The sequence below is a fragment of the Leptodactylus fuscus genome, chromosome 1, assembly GCF_031893055.1.
Source record: "Leptodactylus fuscus isolate aLepFus1 chromosome 1, aLepFus1.hap2, whole genome shotgun sequence".
Classification (NCBI taxonomy): domain Eukaryota; kingdom Metazoa; phylum Chordata; class Amphibia; order Anura; family Leptodactylidae; genus Leptodactylus; species Leptodactylus fuscus.
Genome location: NC_134265.1, coordinates 96,257,863 through 96,276,729, shown reverse-complemented (window position 1 = coordinate 96,276,729; position 18,867 = coordinate 96,257,863). Strand labels below are relative to the sequence as shown.

The window sequence follows — 18,867 nt, the reverse complement described above, 5'->3', positions numbered from 1 at the left end:
CTTCCACACTGCACTATATATTGTATAAGCTGAGCCAGCTACATCTATTACTACATTCACCTCATCATTTATCTCCTCGATGCATGGCCCAATTGTATTTTTTCTACTAGACTTGCTCCCTTTATAAGCCAGAAGAATGTTATTCTGTTGCTGCAAAATCATCTACACTGCTGGCAGATTTATATGGCATATTTAGAGGCAGAAGTCTCCGCTCCATTTACCTGGTTGGAAATAGCAGAAATTCATGTGCTTGCCACCAAACAGCCCCATTGAGATCAGTGTAACTGATTTTCAGTCACAGAAATTTCTGCCACAAATCTGCAGCGTGAGGCACCTTATTCTCCTGAAAACTCTAAGACTCTCCTGCAAGTCTTTTGTAAAACTGCAAATTAGAAACTTTGGCACTTTTAGGCTACTCAGATGTATTGCAAAGGGTAAAAACCACAGTAAAATATAAGTAGATACCAGTAGTTAATTTAGCCTCTCTGCTGCCTGAGGCGAATTATAGAATGGTGCCCCCCCCACCCCACCCCCAACCGTTATGGGGCCCTCCTATTTAAAATTGTAGAACATGCTCCCCATTTACAAATAAAAAAATCCACAAAAAAAATAAGCAGGGCACTCACCAAGGTACTTCGTTAAAAATCATAGTCCTTTATTTCATCCTTCTTAAAACAGATTGCACAGGAAGAGAGGAAAAGCAACACTTCCAAGCTACGTCCGTTTCGTGCACACAGCACTTCATCAGCCTGTGTGCACGAAACGGACGTAGCTTGGAAGTGTTGCTTTTCCTCTCTTCCTGTGCAATCTGTTTTAAGAAGGATGAAATAAAGGACTATGATTTTTAACGAAGTACCTTGGTGAGTGCCCTGCTTATTCTTTTTGCATATTTGTATTCCTGTATATATATTTTTGAGGCACAGAGCACCATCTGGTTGGCGATAGCCAAGAATAATGAAAGTATATGGTAAACCCAGCACCTGACTTTTCCATTTGGACACAATTTATAACGGGCGGTGTAATTCAGACGTGGTGCCGCTCATGAGTTTTTTTCTTCTTATGGACAAATTAAAAAATCCCCTTATTTGGCCACCACATGCAGCATCCTGGAATAGCTGCCATTTCTTGTGTTTGTCTATTGTGCCTCCAGGTTATATTGGTATGTCCCGTCCTATGTGTTGTATGTTACATGTAATTTTAATATTGTTTTTGTTTTCCCTGTTATTTTTCCCCCTTTGCAGTTCGAATCACTGGCTTGGTTCAGCCCTGGCCAATCACAGGCCACTGGGCGGGGTTGTGAGGAAACTGTAGTCTCCTGGTGGCAGTTGGAAAGCTCAGTCTAGTGTTAGCAGCCATCCTGCACAGCTCAGATGGTAGCAGACTGAGCTGTGTGGAGGGAGAACCAAGACTAGGTCCCAACTGTCACCAGCGCAGCCTCTAGGAGGAACATTCAGCACCTCAGGCTCATCCAGAGACATCCCTGAAACAGAGAATATACTTAAGAATCTCTGAAACACGTTTGCCAGCCGTGCCAGGAGGAGCAACGGGCCTCGCATTCGGGCCTCGCTTCCAGGCAACCTGATCCCTGTCAGCAACTCCTTGCCCTACTATATTCCCCATCCTACTAAATTGGGAGTGGCACAAGAGGAGGAGTAGTGGAGGACTTTCATGTTAGAGCCTATAACATCCCTGGGCATCCTTCTTTGAACAAAGCAGTGGGACTGAACTGAAACTGATGCCCCCCCTCCTGAGTCGTTGCCTGCATCACCATCAGGGTCCTCCTGAACATCACCACACCAGCTCAGAGTAGAGAGGTCCCCTCTCCAACTAGGAGTTCCCTGGGGGAAACAATACCACTACCACCACCATCAGGTAGTGCTGCAAGACCCCCCTTGACTGTGTCCATACCTGGAGTGGGATTGGAGTGTGTGAGGAGTGTCCTCGGCCTGGCAGGTGGCACAGCCAGTGTCACTACTACTCCCATCCTCTGGTCTCCACCACTGGGTTGCAGCACAAAAAGTATAACACAAACTTTTATTTGGCTCCCACATGACATATGACCCCTTTTTTTTTTTAGCCCTCCATGTGGTATATGATCTCCTTTTTCTGGCCATCCACATAGTATAAGACTCCCTTTTTTTGCCCTAACAGCATATTACCCACTTTTTATGACGCCCCCCCCCCTTCCACAGTATACAACCCCTTTCTTATGGCACCCTCACGACATATTACCCCTTTCTTATGGCATTCTTCAGCTCTGTGATGGCAGCAGTGGAGACCGGCCTGGACAGCAGCAGGGATAGGTGAGTAAATTATTGGCCACTACCTATTACAATAATACAATATCCAATAGATCCTATTTACTATCCAGTTTACCCTCCCCTGTAATATTTATTTAGATGTCACTTGGGTACTACTACATATTGGTGTTTTATAAATGTCAACTTTATCGGCCACGTCAATATGACTGCAGCAGTAGTCAATTTATTATAGCGTTTTTACGTTTTAGTACTTTTACTCAATAAAAACAAATAGTATTAAACTAAAAGTATTTATTTTTGCACTGCCATATTCAGAGTGCCATACCGGTTTCATTCTTCAGTTGATTAAGTTTTGTCAGGCATTTTTGCCAGATTAGCTGTACTTTTTATTGGTATCCTTTTGGGATACATGCAACTTTTTGATCACTTATTCCATTTTTGTCATACGAGATTAACAAAAACATAAATTTTGTACTTTTTTTCTACTAAACTTTCCCTGTGGGTTTGTTGTGCTAATAAAAGTGATGCAATCAGTTTCATTAGTATATATTGCTTGTATTGATTACATATACAAATGTGTGTGTATTTACACACCAAACCTCCATATAAGCCCATGGTTTCATGGTGATCCTACTAATCCTATCCTACTAATATTATAAATGTGAAAGATTGTATGTTTGTGTGTTTGTTCCTCAATCACGCAAAAACAGCTGAACGGATTTGGATGGAATTTGGCACATAGATAGTTTGTAACCTCGATTAACACATAGGTTTTTTTTTATCTCAGTATATGACATGGCTCCACGACTGTTATGAATTTATGTTTTTATACTATATTAAACTGCTCTTGGCAGCAGCACTATCTCAGCTAATTGGACTTTCCTGATAAAGCCTGGTCTGTTTTCCCTCAATGTAAACACACAGATAACAGAGTCCATTGTGTACAAGCATTTGCATATTATCTGATCTGCTCCAGGCCCTGCTAAGACACTGAGATAGGAAAATCCCTTTAATCCAAATTAGCACTTTCCCAATTTTAAACATGCCGGGGAAAAAGAAAATCTAATTTGTCGCAAAATTCTAAAACAACTTAGAGCAGCCGAAATGCCGAAGCAGGCGGATCATCAATGCCAACAACACACTCGAGATGCTGAGATGCCAGAACAATCATGGCATGGTGCGAGGAACAAGTTTGGCGGAAGGCTAGCTTGAGAGCTACCAAAACGCCAGAGCAGGCGGATCATCAATGGCAGCAATTTTCTGAATACAGGTGGATCATTGACGCTAACAACACAAAGACGAAGTCGCAGGCAGAGGCTAGTCTAGCTCATAAAAATATCAGCTTTTGAGAAGGAATATCATGGGAAGAAATAATGATACTGACAGTGTTCTGGCCATAATCTTTCTCTGTGTCCCACCTCCAAAAATAAGTATAATAAAATGTATAATTCCAGTAACTTACAAGGTGACACCTTGTAGCCAGTCATTTCCCACATTTTTTCATCCACACCTGGTTAGTAACATGGGTGAGTAGAAGACAGGACTTATTTATTCCAGGGGAATTTGTAATTCTCCTTAGCCCATTACTGCGGCTGACCAACTCATTCCCAGTATTCTTCAAATGCACTGAAGACCCCCTCAATACAGGGTGACAAAAAACTTGGGACAGCAGTTCATTGTGACCCAGAGGCATGTGGAAAGGTCACTAGAGGTCGGAGCTTTGACCCTTCTACAGGAACCTTCCAAGAGGGTGTACCTTGTACCTGCATCACTCCAGCTTCAGTGCTCCCAACCCCTGACCTGGTCTGATTGGGAGGTTCAGTAAAAGAGTTTGAGCCCTGCTTAATGATAAAGTGATGGCAACATGCAGGGGTCAAAACCATTAAAAACAGTTATACAATTTATAGTCAGTATGTCCTAGTGTGTGTGTGTTGGGGGACCACGGACAGTTTATGTGCCATATGAACATACCTATAATGCGGCACTGGCTGGCGGTATCAGAAGACGCATTTTGTCTGTTGTTATGAGGGTGTAGCAGTATTTGACAGTTTTATGTATGAACATTTTTGAGGCCTTCATGTCACAATGCATCTCCAATAGAGATGAGCGAACAGTGTTCTATCGAACTCATGTTCGATCGGATATTAGGCTGTTCGCCATGTTTGAATCGAATCGAACACCGCGTGGTAAAGTGCGCCATTACTCGATTCCCCTCCCACCTTCCCTGGCGCCTTTTTTGCTCCAATAACAGCGCAGGGTAGGTGGGACAGGAACTACGACACCGGTGACGTTGAAAAAAGTAGGAAAAACCCATTGGCTGCCGAAAACATGTGACCTCTGATTTAAAAGAACAGCGCCGCCCAGCTTCGCGTCATTCTGAGCTTGCAATTCACCGGGGACGGAGGTTTCCGTCCATTTAGCTAGGGCTTAGATTCTGGGTAGGCAGGGACAGGCTAGGATAGGAAGGAGAAGACAACCAACAGCTCTTATAAGAGCTAAATTCCAGGGAGAAGCTTATCAGTGTAACGTGGCACTGATGGGCTCAATCGCCGCAACCCAGCTTTCCCAGGATCCTGAATGGAATACACTGACAGTGTATTCCCGTATACCCTATATATACCACCGATCCCCGTTCCAACGGTGTGCCCCCCCACCTTCACCCCAGAAATACACTGCAAGTCCCCTAGCAATAGAATTGGGGCTATATACACCCACTATGTTTGCTACTGCCATATAGTGCCATTGTCTGACTGGGAATTCAAAGAATATATTGGGGTTACATATAACTTCAATTCCAGGGAGAAGCTTGTCAGTGTAACGTGGCACTGACGGGCTCAATCGCCGCAACCCAGCTTTCCCAGGATCCTGAATGGAATACACTGACAGTGTATTCCCGTATACCCTATATATACCCCCGATCCCTGTTCCAACGGTGTGCCCCCCCACCTTCACCCCAGAAATACACTGCAAGTCCCCTAGCAATAGAATTGGGGCTATATACACCCACTATGTTTGCTACTGCCATATAGTGCCATTGTCTGGGACTTCATTGACTGGGAATTCAAAGAATATATTGGTGTTACAAATACCTTCAAGTCCTGCCACTGCCATATAGTGCCAGTTTCTGACTGGGAATTCAAAGAATATATTGGGGTTACAAATACATTCAAGTCCTGCCACTGCCATATAGTGCCATTGTCTGACTGGGAATTCCAAGAATATATTGGCGTTACAAATACACTCAAGTCCTGCCACTGCCATATAGTGCCATTGTCTGACTGGGAATGCAAAGAATATATTGGGGTTACAAATACACTCAAGTCCTGCCACTGCCATATAGTGCCAGTTTCTGACTGGGAATTCAAAGAATATATTGGGGTTACAAATACACTCAAGTCCTGCCACTGCCATATAGTGCCAGTTTCTGACTGGGAATTCAAAGAATATATTGGTGTTACAAATACCTTCAAGTCCTGCCACTGCCATATAGTGCCAGTTTCTGACTGGGAATTCAAAGAATATATTGGGGTTACAAATACCCTCATTTCTTGCTACTGACATATAGTGCCAGCTTCTGACTGGGAATTCAAAGAATATATTGGTGTTACAAATACCTTCAAGTCCTGCCACTGCCATATAGTGCCATTGTCTGACTGGGAATTCAAAGAATATATTGGTGTTACAAATACCTTCAAGTCCTGCCACTGCCATATAGTGCCAGTTTCTGAGTGGAAATTCCCCAAATTATTTGGGGATTCATTCACCCTACATCTCAGGCTCTTGCCATATTCACCCAGGTTGTCAGTGCTGCACCAGCTCGTTCCCAGACAGCTCGGCCCGAAAAACACATTACCTATATAGAGGATTTGGACAATGAAGACAACATGTTCTAAATCTAATGTCTGCACCTTCTCCAGAATTAAAATGAAGGCAGCGTTTAACTTTCAAATAGCACTGCACAAAGGAAGATCTTATCAGCTTGTCTCATGACATGCTACTAAAAAGTGTCATTTGTGTATCTTAATGTAAATATAGTTGTATAAGCTTTTTGGGTTTTAGGCACTGCCAAGTTATTTATTACCACCCGCTCCCTTATAATGATGATGACGCCAAAGTCACTTTGGGTGTTCAGAGCTCACAGCTTTGGTTGACATTTGTCTTGCTCTCTGTCGGTACCAGCTGTCTTTTTGGATACCGTAAAGTTATATTGACTTTATTAACAGCTATAGAAGCTTTAGCCAGGTTGTGACGGTGTGTAACCCTAACAACACTAAGTGGGATACACATTAATAGTCAGTCTATGTACGCTAAACGTATCACTGAAGTAATTTTTTTTCCCTCTCCCCTAATATAAGAAAGGAACAGACATTAGACCTAGACCAGGGTTCGAGGCTTGTAAAAATTCAGTATTATTTGTTCTCCATGATGTGAAATATGTGTTAGACTCTTGAAAAGCAACCCAAGATGAAGTCAGCCATGTGTGCCAGTGTGTTACTTGGCATGCCTTTGCTGGCCCCAACTGTAAGGGTCACTCTCCATTTCCTCCATTTTCCACTCCCCTTCACACCATTTGTGGTGAAGCAATGGGATGCACTGAAGTGCACCCTCTAGCCTCGTGTGGGACAGGGACATCAGATGCCACTCCAACCCCCTCGTCTTCCTCCGCCAGCCAACGGTGCGAAGATGAGAGGAGTGTGTTCTGAATGTTTTCTGCCTAGCAGAGGCTAGTTCTCACTTACGAAAATGCCCCACTTTGACCTGTATATCAGGCACAATGGTGTAGGTTTCAAAGAAACATGGCACCAACAAGTTGAAAACGTGGGCCATGCGTGGACCATGTTTGAGTCTGGCAAGCTCCAGATCTGCTACCAGGTTCCAGCCATTATCACAGGCGCAAAAAATGCCAGGCCCCAGGTGTAGCAGGGAAAAAAAAATGCCATCTCAGCCAGGATGGCATCCCTGACCTCGGAGGCACTGTGCTGTCTGTCCCCCAAGCTGATCAGCTTCAGCACGGTCTGCTGACATCTCCCCACACCAGTGTTACAGCGTTTGCCGCTAGTAGCTGGGGTGGAGGTTGCAGCGTCGTAGGGTTTCAGTCTACTCCTGCCATGAATTTTGGCCTGGGAGAGGAGATAGGCCACCCCAGTTTGCACCCGGGGACCAGACTCCACCACATTCACCCTGCCTGTCATTAAAGATAAGCACTGCAGCATCCCTGACCACAGGCGCTTGTCCATGTGTCGGTGGTCAAGTGGACCTTGCAGCAAAGCGCAGAGCTCTGGGCCCGACTGATGTTATGGGACACATGCAGGCGCAAGGCAGGGACAGCACACCAAGAGAAGTAGTAACGGCTAGGCCCAGCATAGGGAGGTGCCCCAGCTGCCATCTGCTGACGGAAGGCCTGGGTATCCAGAAGCATAAACAAACACCAACATCTCCAGGGCCAGCAGTTTATCGATGAGGCTGTTAAAGGCTTGGGCATGGGGGTGGGTTGTGTTGTACTTCTGCCTGCAATGAAAAGCTTGGGAGATGTGGAGTGGCTGGGAAGAGACGCATGATGGTGCAGGCCAAAAGGGCGCATGAGGGTGAACTCCCCAATGTGTCAGAGATAGGTGTGTAGGTGTCCTTGCATCATATACTTGCACCATATTTGGTTTTGGAAGTTAATTTTGTGCCAAAAAGTGGTTAAGACAGCGATCCCTCAGCTACTCCCGTTACACTGTCTATTGACAACTCCAGCACTAAAGTTACCATCTGTGGAAGTGGACCACCACTTCTAAGATCCCAAAGGAAGTAGGCAAGAGATGTGCAGTGCAGAAAAAAAGATGAGAAAAGAAGTGTAGGCTGTAGAGCACAGAGGGATCGGAGAGGACAGAGCTGGTGTCGGCCAGGTATTCCCACATCATGCGCCTATACTTGTCCCTCCTGGTGACACTAGGCCCCTGAGTGGCAGTAATTTGTCCAGGAGGGCCATTAACGTGTTCCAGACCTAGGAATAAGTCTTCCAACAGGGTAGAGTTTTGCATGCCTTTGCTTCTACCCACTGTTTTTGCTGCTTAGCTTCCCTCCACATCTACACTGCTTTCGCCCCTAAACATCACCCCAGTTTATGCATCTGCTTCTACCCTGTTTTTTTATTGAATTAGCTTCCCTCCACATCTACACTGCTTTAGCCCCTAAACATCACCCCAGTTTATGCCTTTGCTTCTACCCAGGTTTTTTGTTGATTTAGCTTCCCTCTACATCTACACTGCTTTAGCCCCTAGACATCACCCCTGTCCATGTGGAGTCGGTGGCCTCGTCATCCACCAACTCCTCTTCCAATTGCGCACTGCCCCCTTACTGCAAACCGCACATGACCACAGCTTGCCCTGATGGCAACTGTGTCTCATGATCCCCACTGAGGTCCAGACAAGTCGGTGGCGGGTCCAAAACCCCAAAATTGGAAGGAAATGGCGGATGCTGCAGTATTTCTAACACCTGTTCCTGGTGCTCGGGCCTGGTCTGTGTTGTACCCTGCACCCTGCTTAACGCAGCTGCCATATCCGGAGTTGCGATGAGCGCATGATAATGTTTCGTGTCCAGTGCAATGGATGGGATGGGATTTCACATAAGTCTGCCACCCATGGCCACTCATGGTTGAGCAACTGAGGGAGTTGACTTTGACGAACCCGAGGGTTTTGGAGTTGGAACTACATCAAAGGTCTGTGCTGCTCACACACTCTGCTCAACACATGATATGTTTAGTGCCAGCAGTGTGGAGACGTCGCACAACAGCCGTTGTTCCAGCAGGTACAGGCGTTGTAGGAGTGCATAGAGGCTAGCAGCGGCAACTATAGACTTTAAAAACTACCCGCACAAGCGCCACACTTTCACCAGTAGCTCAGGAACATTGGGGTACCTTTTTAAAAAGATTAGCAGCAATGAGTTAAAAACGTGGCCCAGGCATGGAATATGTTGCAGGCTGCCAAGCTACAGAGCCGATCCCAGGTTACGGCTATTATCACACATGACAACATGCCTGGGCCCAGGTGCAGTGGCAAAAACCACATTGCCGTCTCATCGAGGATGGCATGACTCACTTTGTAGGCAGTGTGCTGTCTGGCCCCCAAGCTGATGAGCTTCAGCACGGCCCGCTGACGTCTCCCCACACCAGTGTTGCAGTGTTTCCAGCTCGTAGCTGGGGTCAATCTAACAGCGGAGGAGGAGGAGGGTGGTGTTTCAGCCCTCCTCCCAGGAATGTTGTGTGGGGAGACAAGTCAGGCCACCACATTTTGCGACCCGGTCCATGCCTCAAGTACATTCAACCACTGTGCCAAGATTGAAAGGTAGCGTCCCTGTCCGCATGCACTTGTCCATTCGTAGTTGGTCACGTGGAACTTTTGGGCAAAGCGCTAAATTTAGGGACCGCCTCATGTTTGGGGAAAAGTGCTGGTGTGGACGGCATAGTGCGGTGGCGCAGTAGACACTCTGCCCAAAAAGGGCAGAGTATCCCCCAGCCGGGACTCCAACATCTCCTGGGCCAGATTTCTTGAGATGAGGCCGTTGAAGCCTTGGGCATGTGGGTGGGTTGCGCTGTACTTTAGCATGAAATGAAAGGCCTGGGAGATGGGGAGTTGCTGGGAAGAGGCGCATGATGGCGCGGGCAAAAGGAGAAGTGGCAGGAAAAGGTGAGGATGAGGGTGAACTCCCCAAAGTGTCAGAGGCAGATGTGGAGGTGTCCTGGCTGCTGGTCTGGACTGCAGCGCCAGCCCTGTCAACAGTGGGAGAGGCAGTGGCCGCAAGGCCACACGACGATTATCCTGCGCTTGCTCTCACCCACTGAGCCCAGGGCTTGCCTTCCAAATGATGGCACCCGCAAGAGGTGGTGAGATTCCTCTCTGCAGATCTCCAACCCATCTTGGACTTGCAAATTGCACTAAATTTGTCATGTAACTGACATGTATATGATGAGTCTATCCATTGTCTGTTCATTTTGGTGAAAGTCAGCCTGTCAGTTGACAGACAGCTGTGCTTGTCAGTGATGATGCCACCGGCTGCTTGTACCCCCAGTTTTTGCTGCTTAGCTTGCCTCCACATCCACACTGCTTTTGCCCCTACACATCACCCCTATCCATGCCTGTGCCTCTAGCCATAAGTCTGCCACCCATGGAAACTCATGGTGCAGAAAGTGAGGGAGCTGACTCTGAGGAACCCTTGGGTTTTGTAGCTGGTACTCCATCAAAGGTCTTTGCTGCTCACACACCCTGCTCAACATACGGTATCTAGGGTTAGAGCGTGTGGTGACCTCGCACAACAGTAGGTGCTTCAGGCAGATGTAGGCCTTGCTGGAGTGTATTGCGGCTAGCTCCAGGTACTGTAGACTTGGGAAAGTGGGTGTCCAAGTGCCACACTTTCACCCTTAGCTCAGCTAATTTGGGGTATGTTTTTAAAAATCGTTGCACCACTACATTGAACACGTGGGCCAGGCATGGAACGTGTTGGAGGCTGGCAAGCTCCAGATCCCTCCAACAAGACAAAAAAGCCTGGCCCCAGGGGCAGCGGGGATAAACAAATTGCCATCTCATCCAGGATGGCATCCCTGACCTCAGAGGCAGTGTGCTGTCCGTCCCCCAAGCTGATGAGCTTCAGCCCAGCCTGCTGACGTCTCCCCACACCAGTGTTGCAGCGTTTCCAGCTCGTAGCTGGGGTCAATCTAACAGCGGAGGAGGAGGGTGGTGTTTCAGCCCTCCTCCCAGGAATGTTGTGTGGGGAGACAAGTCAGTCCACCACATTTTGCGACCCGGTCCATGCCTCAAGTACATTCAACCACTGTGCCAAGATTGAAAGGTAGCGTCCCTGTCCGCATGCACTTGTCCATTTGTAGCTGGTCACGTGGATCTTTTGGGCAAAGCGCTGAATTTAGGGACCGCCTCATGTTTGGGGAAAAGTGCTGGTGTGGACGGCACAGTGAGGTGGCGCAGTAGCCAGCAGGCCCAAAAAGGGCAGAGTGTCCACAAGCCGGAACCCCAACATCTCCTGGGCCAGAATTTTTGAGATGAGGCCGTTGAAGCCTTGGGCATGTGGGTGGGTTGTGCTGTACTTTAGCCTGGAATGAAAGGCCTGGGAGATGGGGAGTCGCATTGCAAAGTGTGTAAACCACACTCAGTTTGTCCTCGACCTATACATTTAGAAATTATCTCCCCCAGCGAGGAACGTGGCCTCGATGGGGGAATTTTTCTAAGGAAGCTAGAAAAGAGGTCATCTTGGGCCTTGCTGGCTCAGGTCTAGCTTCTGTCATGCAGCTGTCTTCTGCCTCTGGACATCCCTTTGCCTCTAGCCACCTTTTTCCCTGCTTAGCTTGCCTCCACATCCACACTGCTTTTGCCCCTAGACATCACCCCAGTCCATGCCTTAGCTTGCCTCCACATCCACACTGCTTTTGCCCCTAGACATCACCCCAGTCCATGCCTTAGCTTGTACCCCCAGTTTTTGCTGCTTAGCTTGCCTCCACATCCACACTGCTTTTGCCCCTAGATATCACCCCAGTCCATGCCTCTGCTTGTACCCCCAGTTTTTTCTGCTTAGCTTGCCTCCACATCCACACTGCTTTTGCCCCTAGACATCATCCCTATCCATGCCTCTGCCCCTAGCCATAACTCTGCCACCCCTGGAAACTCATGGTGCAGAAACTTTGGGAGCTGACTTTAAGGAACCCTTGGGTTTTGTAGATGGAACTCCATCAAAGGTCTGTGCAGCTCACACACCCTGCTCAAGATATGGTATTGTAGGGTTTCAGCGTGTGTGAATGATGGACAACAGCCTGTGTTTGGACAGATGTAGGCCTTGCTAGAGTGTTTTTAGGCTAGCAGCGACTCCTGTACACTTGCAAAAGTGGGCGCACAAGCGCCGCATTTTCAACAGTAGCTTCGGTACATTTGGGTATGTTTTCAAAAAACGTTGCACCACTAAGTTAGACGTGGGCCAAACATGGAACGTGTTGGAGGCTGGCAAGCTCCAGAGCCGCTACCAGGTTCCAGCCATTATCACAGGCATAAAAATGCCAGGCCCCAGGTGTAGCAGGGAAAAAAAAATGCCATCTCAGCCAGGATGGCATCCCTGACCTCGGAGGCACTGTGCTGTCTGTCCCCCAAGCTGATGAGCTTCAGCACCGCCTGCTGACGTCTCCCCACACCAGTGTTTTAGCGTTTGCCGCTAGTAGCTGGGGTGGAGGTTGCAGCGTCGTAGGGTTTCAGTCTACTCCTGCCATGAATTTTGGCCTGGGAGAGGAGATAGGGTACCTCAGTTTGCACCCCGGGACCAGACTCCACCACATTCACCCTGCCTGTCCTTAAAGATAAGCAGCATCCCTGACCACAGGCGCTTGTCCAAGTGTCGGTGGTCAAGTGGACCTTGCAGCAAAGCGCGGAACTAAGGGCCCACCTGATGTTGAGTGACACGTGCTGGTGCAAAGCGGGGACGCCACACCGGGAGAAGTTGTGACGGCTAGGGACGGCATAGTGAGGTGCCACAGTTGCCATCAGGTCCGGGAAGGCGGGAGTTTCAACAAGCCGGAACGCCAACATCTCCTGGGCCAGCAGTTTAGCGATGTTGGCGTTCTAGGCTTGCGTGGGTGGGTGGGTGGTTAGCGGTGTATTTCTGCCGGCGCTCCAATGTCTGAGAGATGGTGGGTTGTTGTAAAGAAGCGGTGGATGGTGCGTTTGATGGTGCAGGAGAAGGAGATAAGACAGAAACAGGGGAGGATGAGGGAGAAGTCAACAAAGTGGCGGAGGCAGATGAAGTGATGTCCTGGCTCGTCCTCTGGAGTGCATCGCCAGCACTGTGAGCAGAGACAGTGGCATGAACGGCGGGCCACGTTTGTCCTGCCGTTGCTGCCTGCCACTGATTCCAGTGCTTGGATTCCAAATGACGGTGCATTGAAGTGGTGGACAGGTTGCTCTTCTCAGGGTCCCTACTCGATTTCGAGAGGCAAATTGTGTAGACGACACTATATCTGTCCTCGGCGCATTCCTTGAAAAAACTCTACACCTTCGAGAAACGTGCCCTCGATGGGGGAGTTTTTCTGGGCTGGGTACAAAAGGGAACATCTTCGGACATTCCGGGTCTGGCCTGGCTTCGGCAAAGCAGCTGACCTCTGCCTCTGGACATGTCTCTGCCTCTAGCTACCCTTTTTGGTGCTGCACCTGCCTCAACATGCACACTACTTTCCCAGCTTGATATCCGCCTTGTCCAGGTGGGGTCGGTGTCCTCGTTGTCCACCACCTCCTCTTCCAACTCCTGTCTCGCCTCCTCCTCCTGCACAATGCGCATGTCAACTGGCTGCCCTGACAGCAACTGCGTCTCATCGTCATCGATGAGGGTGGGTTGCTGGTCATCCGCCACCAAATCGACCGGAGATGGAGGAGACTCTAGTGTTTGAGCATCTGGACACAGATACTCGTCTGTTAGGTCCGTGGAATCGCGAAATGGAGGGGCAGGTTGCGGTACAGTCAAAGGAAGGGAGAACAGCTCTGGGGAGCAGGGACAGTTGGGGTTATTGTTCTGGGAAGATTGGGAATTTTGGGTGGAAGGAGGACAAGACTGTTGGGTAAGAGGAGGTAGAGGCTGACTGGCTGGTGGACAATGTGCTTTAAGCGTTATCCGACAGCCATTGCAAGACCTGTTCCTGGTTCTCGGGCCTACTAAGGTTTGTACCATTCAGCCTAGTTAATGTGGAACTTTTGTGCAAAGCGCAGAACTTAGGGCCCGCCTGATGTTAAGGGACACACGCTGGTACAAGGCTCAACTCACCCTAAGGGCCAAAAACACTGCTGGTACAAGGCTATACTCATGCCAAGGGCCTCAATCTCTGCTGCTGTTAGCTCAGCTTAAGGTCCTGTAACTTTGTTTGGAAGGGCTCATGTTAAGGGCTAGAAAAGTCAATTTTGGAAGGTCTTACCACATCACACACACATACACACACACACAAAATGACAGTTGTGGGTGAGGACTAAAGGATTTCCCATTGCCTATTCCATCTGTGGTTGTCATGGTTTAAAGGGGTGGTTGTTACTGTTTGTTGAGCTTAAATTGGGGTTTGTGTCCATCCATTTGGGGAGTAAAGAAGGTTTCCAGGTATTTTCCCACTTTGAAAGAGGTTTTTTTGAATGTGTAAAGTGTGTAGTTGTTAGGCTGTGATGTTGGGGTAATAGAGGGTCTTTGGTGTGTTAGATGCCCCCAGACATGCTTCCCCTGCTGTCCCAGTTGTATTCCAGAGGTGTTGGCATCATTTCCTGGGGTGTCATAGTGGACTTGGTGACCCTCCAGACACGGATTTGGGTTTCCCCCTTAACGAGTATATGTTCCCCATAGACTATAATGGGGTTCGAAACCCGTTCGAACACTCGAACAGTGAGCGGCTGTTCGAATCGAATTTCGAACCTCGAACATTTTAGTGTTCGCTCATCTCTAATCTCCAACTCTATTGTTTTATCACAGATGCTCATTCATAGGCAAAAATACCTGTATGCGCCTGACAGATTTGCAGAGCACACACAGCACTACTGTTTGACCCTACATGGTTGTACATAGACAGAAATACCTGTATACACCTGACAGATTTGCAGAGCACACACAGCGCTACTGTTTTATCCCGGATAGTTGTACATAGGCAGAAATACCTGTATACACCTGACAGATTTGCAGAGCACACACCGCGCTACTGTTTGACCCTACATGGTTGTACATAGACAGAAATACCTGTATACACCTGACAGATTTGCAGAGCACACACAGCGCTACTGTTTTATCCCGGATAGTTGTACATAGACAGAAATACCTGTATACACCTGACAGATTTGCAGAGCACACACCGCGCTACTGTTTGACCCTACATGGTTGTACATAGACAGAAATACCTGTATACACCTGACAGATTTGCAGAGCACACACAGCGCTACTGTTTTATCCCGGATAGTTGTACATAGGCAGAAATACCTGTATACACCTGACAGATTTGCAGAGCACACACCGCGCTACTGTTTGACCCTACATGGTTGTACATAGACAGAAATACCTGTATACACCTGACAGATTTGCAGAGCACACACAGCGCTACTATTTTATCCCGGATAGTTGTACATAGGCAGAAATACCTGTATACACCTGACAGATTTGCAGAGCACACACCGCGCTACTGTTTGACCCTACATGGTTGTACATAGACAGAAATACCTGTATACACCTGACAGATTTGCAGAGCACACACAGCGCTACTGTTTTATCCCGGATAGTTGTACATAGACAGAAATACCTGTATACACCTGACAGATTTGCAGAGCACACACAGCGCTACTGTTTTATCCCGGATAGTTGTACATAGGCAGAAATACCTGTATACACCTGACAGATTTGCAGAGCACACACCGCGCTACTGTTTGACCCTACATGGTTGTACATAGACAGAAATACCTGTATACACCTGACAGATTTGCAGAGCACACACCGCACTACTGTTTGACCCTACATGGTTGTACATAGACAGAAATACCTGTATACACCTGACAGATTTGCAGAGCACACACAGCGCTACTGTTTTATCCCGGATAGTTGTACATAGGCAGAAATACCTGTATACACCTGACAGATATGCAAAGCACACACATCATGTTACCTGATCCTTCCAGCATGTAAAGGGTGAATGACAAGAACTATTAGGTCTCTGCTCTATCTGCTAGTTCTGTAGCTCGCTGATATAGAAGACACTGTACAAAGCCTGAATGTGTGAATGTTAGTGTGCAATGTAAGAGATGGCTTTGCATGTCCTGCATACTACATAGTATAATAACACACTGATCACACCGTCAGCAGCCCCTCACCTACTGCTATCTCCACCTCCAGCTCTTCCTGTCGGATGCTCTTGAAGAACAGCAATGCTGAGGCGCCCTCCTCGTCTGAACTCTCGTTAAGAAACCGCAGCAGCTTCACTTCGTCTTCTCCGTCGTTGCGGTTCAGCAGCTCTTCGAAGGAGTTGGGGTCTGTCAGGCCGAAGCCGCAGTACACACGGTCCCGGATCCATTCCAGACGCGGATCGTCCAGGGCCATGTTCTCTGCACTAGGCTGCCTTTCAGTTTGGGCTGTGTGGTCATGGTAACGGGACGCTGTCAGCTCTACCTGCAAACAGCACAGAGGGGGCGTGTACAGAGGCTAGAGAGCAAACATTCAGCGCTCCCCCTGCTGGCATGGAAGCAGTACTGCTCCTACCTGCAACTACAGTCTGAGGACAGGCTTATGGACGTGGTCATCCTCCTCATTGTCTTTATAAATAACATTTCTGAGTGACCCCTTGCGGAGTATCACAGAGTTACTACTTATTAGTATGTAACATCTGGCCAAATGAAAAAGGGAAAATGCCTGTAAATAGGCTTTATTTTACATGAGGATTCCTATACACTCATTTGTGTAGTTGGCATACATGAAGTAAAGTTTGTGCCATCTTTGACAGATTCTTGTTGACAAAACTATACAATAATATTTATTTTCTAGGGATAAAAATGGTGGAAGAGATTTAGTAAGGACAGCCAGTGGCGTAAGTAGGAATGGCCGGACTCCAAGGCGAACACTTGACCTGAAGCCCCACCCTCGACTTATACCCCCCCCTTCCCCCGTACAAACCACATTCATGCACACATTATTATGCACCATAGTGGCCCCTGCACATACTATTATGTACCATAGTGGCCCCTGCACATACTATTATGCCCCATAGTGGCCCCTGCACATACTATTATGCCCCATAGTGGCCCCTGCACATACTATTATGCCCCATAGTGGCCCCTGCACATACTATTATGTACCATAGTGCCCCTTGCACACACTATTATGCTCTATAGTGGGCCCCTGCATACTGTATTATGCTCCATAGTGGCCCCTTCACACACTATTATACCCCACAGTGGTCCCTGCCAACTATAATATGACCTATAGTTATAGGTCAAGTTTCGGTATAGTATAAGATAGCTGAGATGATTGTCTATAAAATGATGGGAATCTCACATTCAAAGCTGTAGTGGATGGTGAGATATGGAGCCTGAAAGTCAAGAGGTCTAAACATTGTTAACCTTTTGCTTATTAGTGTACCTCTGCACTATATTGTATAATATATTAGGACTGTATGTTTCTACAAATTAACAATAGATTTAAGTCATTATATGTACTGCTTTTGATGTAATAGAAGGCTGTTATTCTTAACTGTAATATTGCAGAACCCGGCGGGTACGTGATACATTACCCTCCATGATCTCTCACCATACTGCAAGTTTTGCCATCTTTGTAGATTGGCGTCCCGCTAGTATGAACTCTTCAGTAAGAGGTGGATATTTTATGAAATTTTGATATGTGTTGGGATAAATTGATCGATATGATTTGGTATAAATAGTGAAGCCCCACTCCTTCACTTACGCGTTTCCCCCAGATGATACAATGGCGAAATGTGCGTTGGAACGCGGAACAAGTGGTCAGTGTTCTGTTTTTGTCCGCTCTCTGCCATATATATGATTGTTGAACCACATGATTGAAGCCATTTTTTTTTTATTTTTTTTTGGGGGGGGACTTCTAGTACTGCTGATATATGGTTACTCTGACCCCCTATTTGCTACACTTATGGGTAATTCCTTGAGGTACTTTGGTTAAATCCACATGTACCTTCGGTCTCTGTATTCCTCCTTGTCTGCAGAACATTCCTGTGTATTAACTATTATGGATATTCAATAAAGATTTATTATGGTTTATTTTTTTTTATTTTTTTTTTTAAATGTAGATTGGGAGCCCCACATAGAGCTCACAATGTACATTTTTCCCTATCATTATGTCTTTTTTGGAATATGGGATGGAAATCCATGCAAACACGGGGAGAACACACAAACTCCTTGCAGATGGTTTTATGCCCTTGGCGGGATTTGAACACCAGGACTCCAGCGCTGCAAGGCTGCAGTGCTAACCACTGAGCCACCGTGTGGCCCCTTATGGTTTATTTTTGTTGTGGGTTTGATTTATTTTATTTTTTTTTAACTTGTGCATCTTTTGTTGTTTTATTGGGGTTGATTTCCAGTTGTCTAGATGGTTTTGAAAGAGTCTAGCAAGACACAAACCTCTGTTCTTCTTTGTGAAAGCAGGTACTGAATATGTCTACATTAATTTGCACTCCTGCTTCCACTCTGTATTCTGATGTGATGCATGATATATCTATCTATGAGTATATTTGGCGTACTACTACCACCCCACTAAGAGCATACTGTGAACTTAGAAAACTAGTCCTTTCCAGACTGCGGTTCAGATTTGCCACCCGAAATAAGGTACAACATGCTATGGAAATGTTGGTTGCATGCTGTGGCTCCTTTTCCAATTTCCCTACACAGCAGCGCATGTTCCAATGGCTGTACAGGAAACTAAACTATTCACGTTATCAACGCATACACTTGCAAAAAATTTTTTTTTTTTTATGAATTACACCCTCCCCCTTCCAAAATAAAATCCTCATTTTTATATATATTTTTTTTTTTTTTAATTTAAAAAGAAACACAAAATCTGAAATTCTGTACAATATAATTGTAATAAATTTTCATATGGT

The 18,867-nt window shown here is 46.9% G+C and overlaps 1 protein-coding gene across 1 annotated transcript in view; it reads right to left on the bottom strand.

Annotated features, from left to right (window-relative positions):
- Nucleotides 1–16,343, bottom strand: part of DNAH10 (dynein axonemal heavy chain 10) — a 113,260-nt gene extending 96,917 nt beyond the window's left edge. Inside the window, exon 1 of the mRNA XM_075272173.1 lies at nt 16,118–16,343. Within this exon, the coding sequence (XP_075128274.1) occupies nt 16,118–16,343 (226 nt within the window). The remainder of the gene's footprint in view (nt 1–16,117) is intronic.
- Between the last annotated feature and the right edge of the window lie 2,524 nt (nt 16,344–18,867).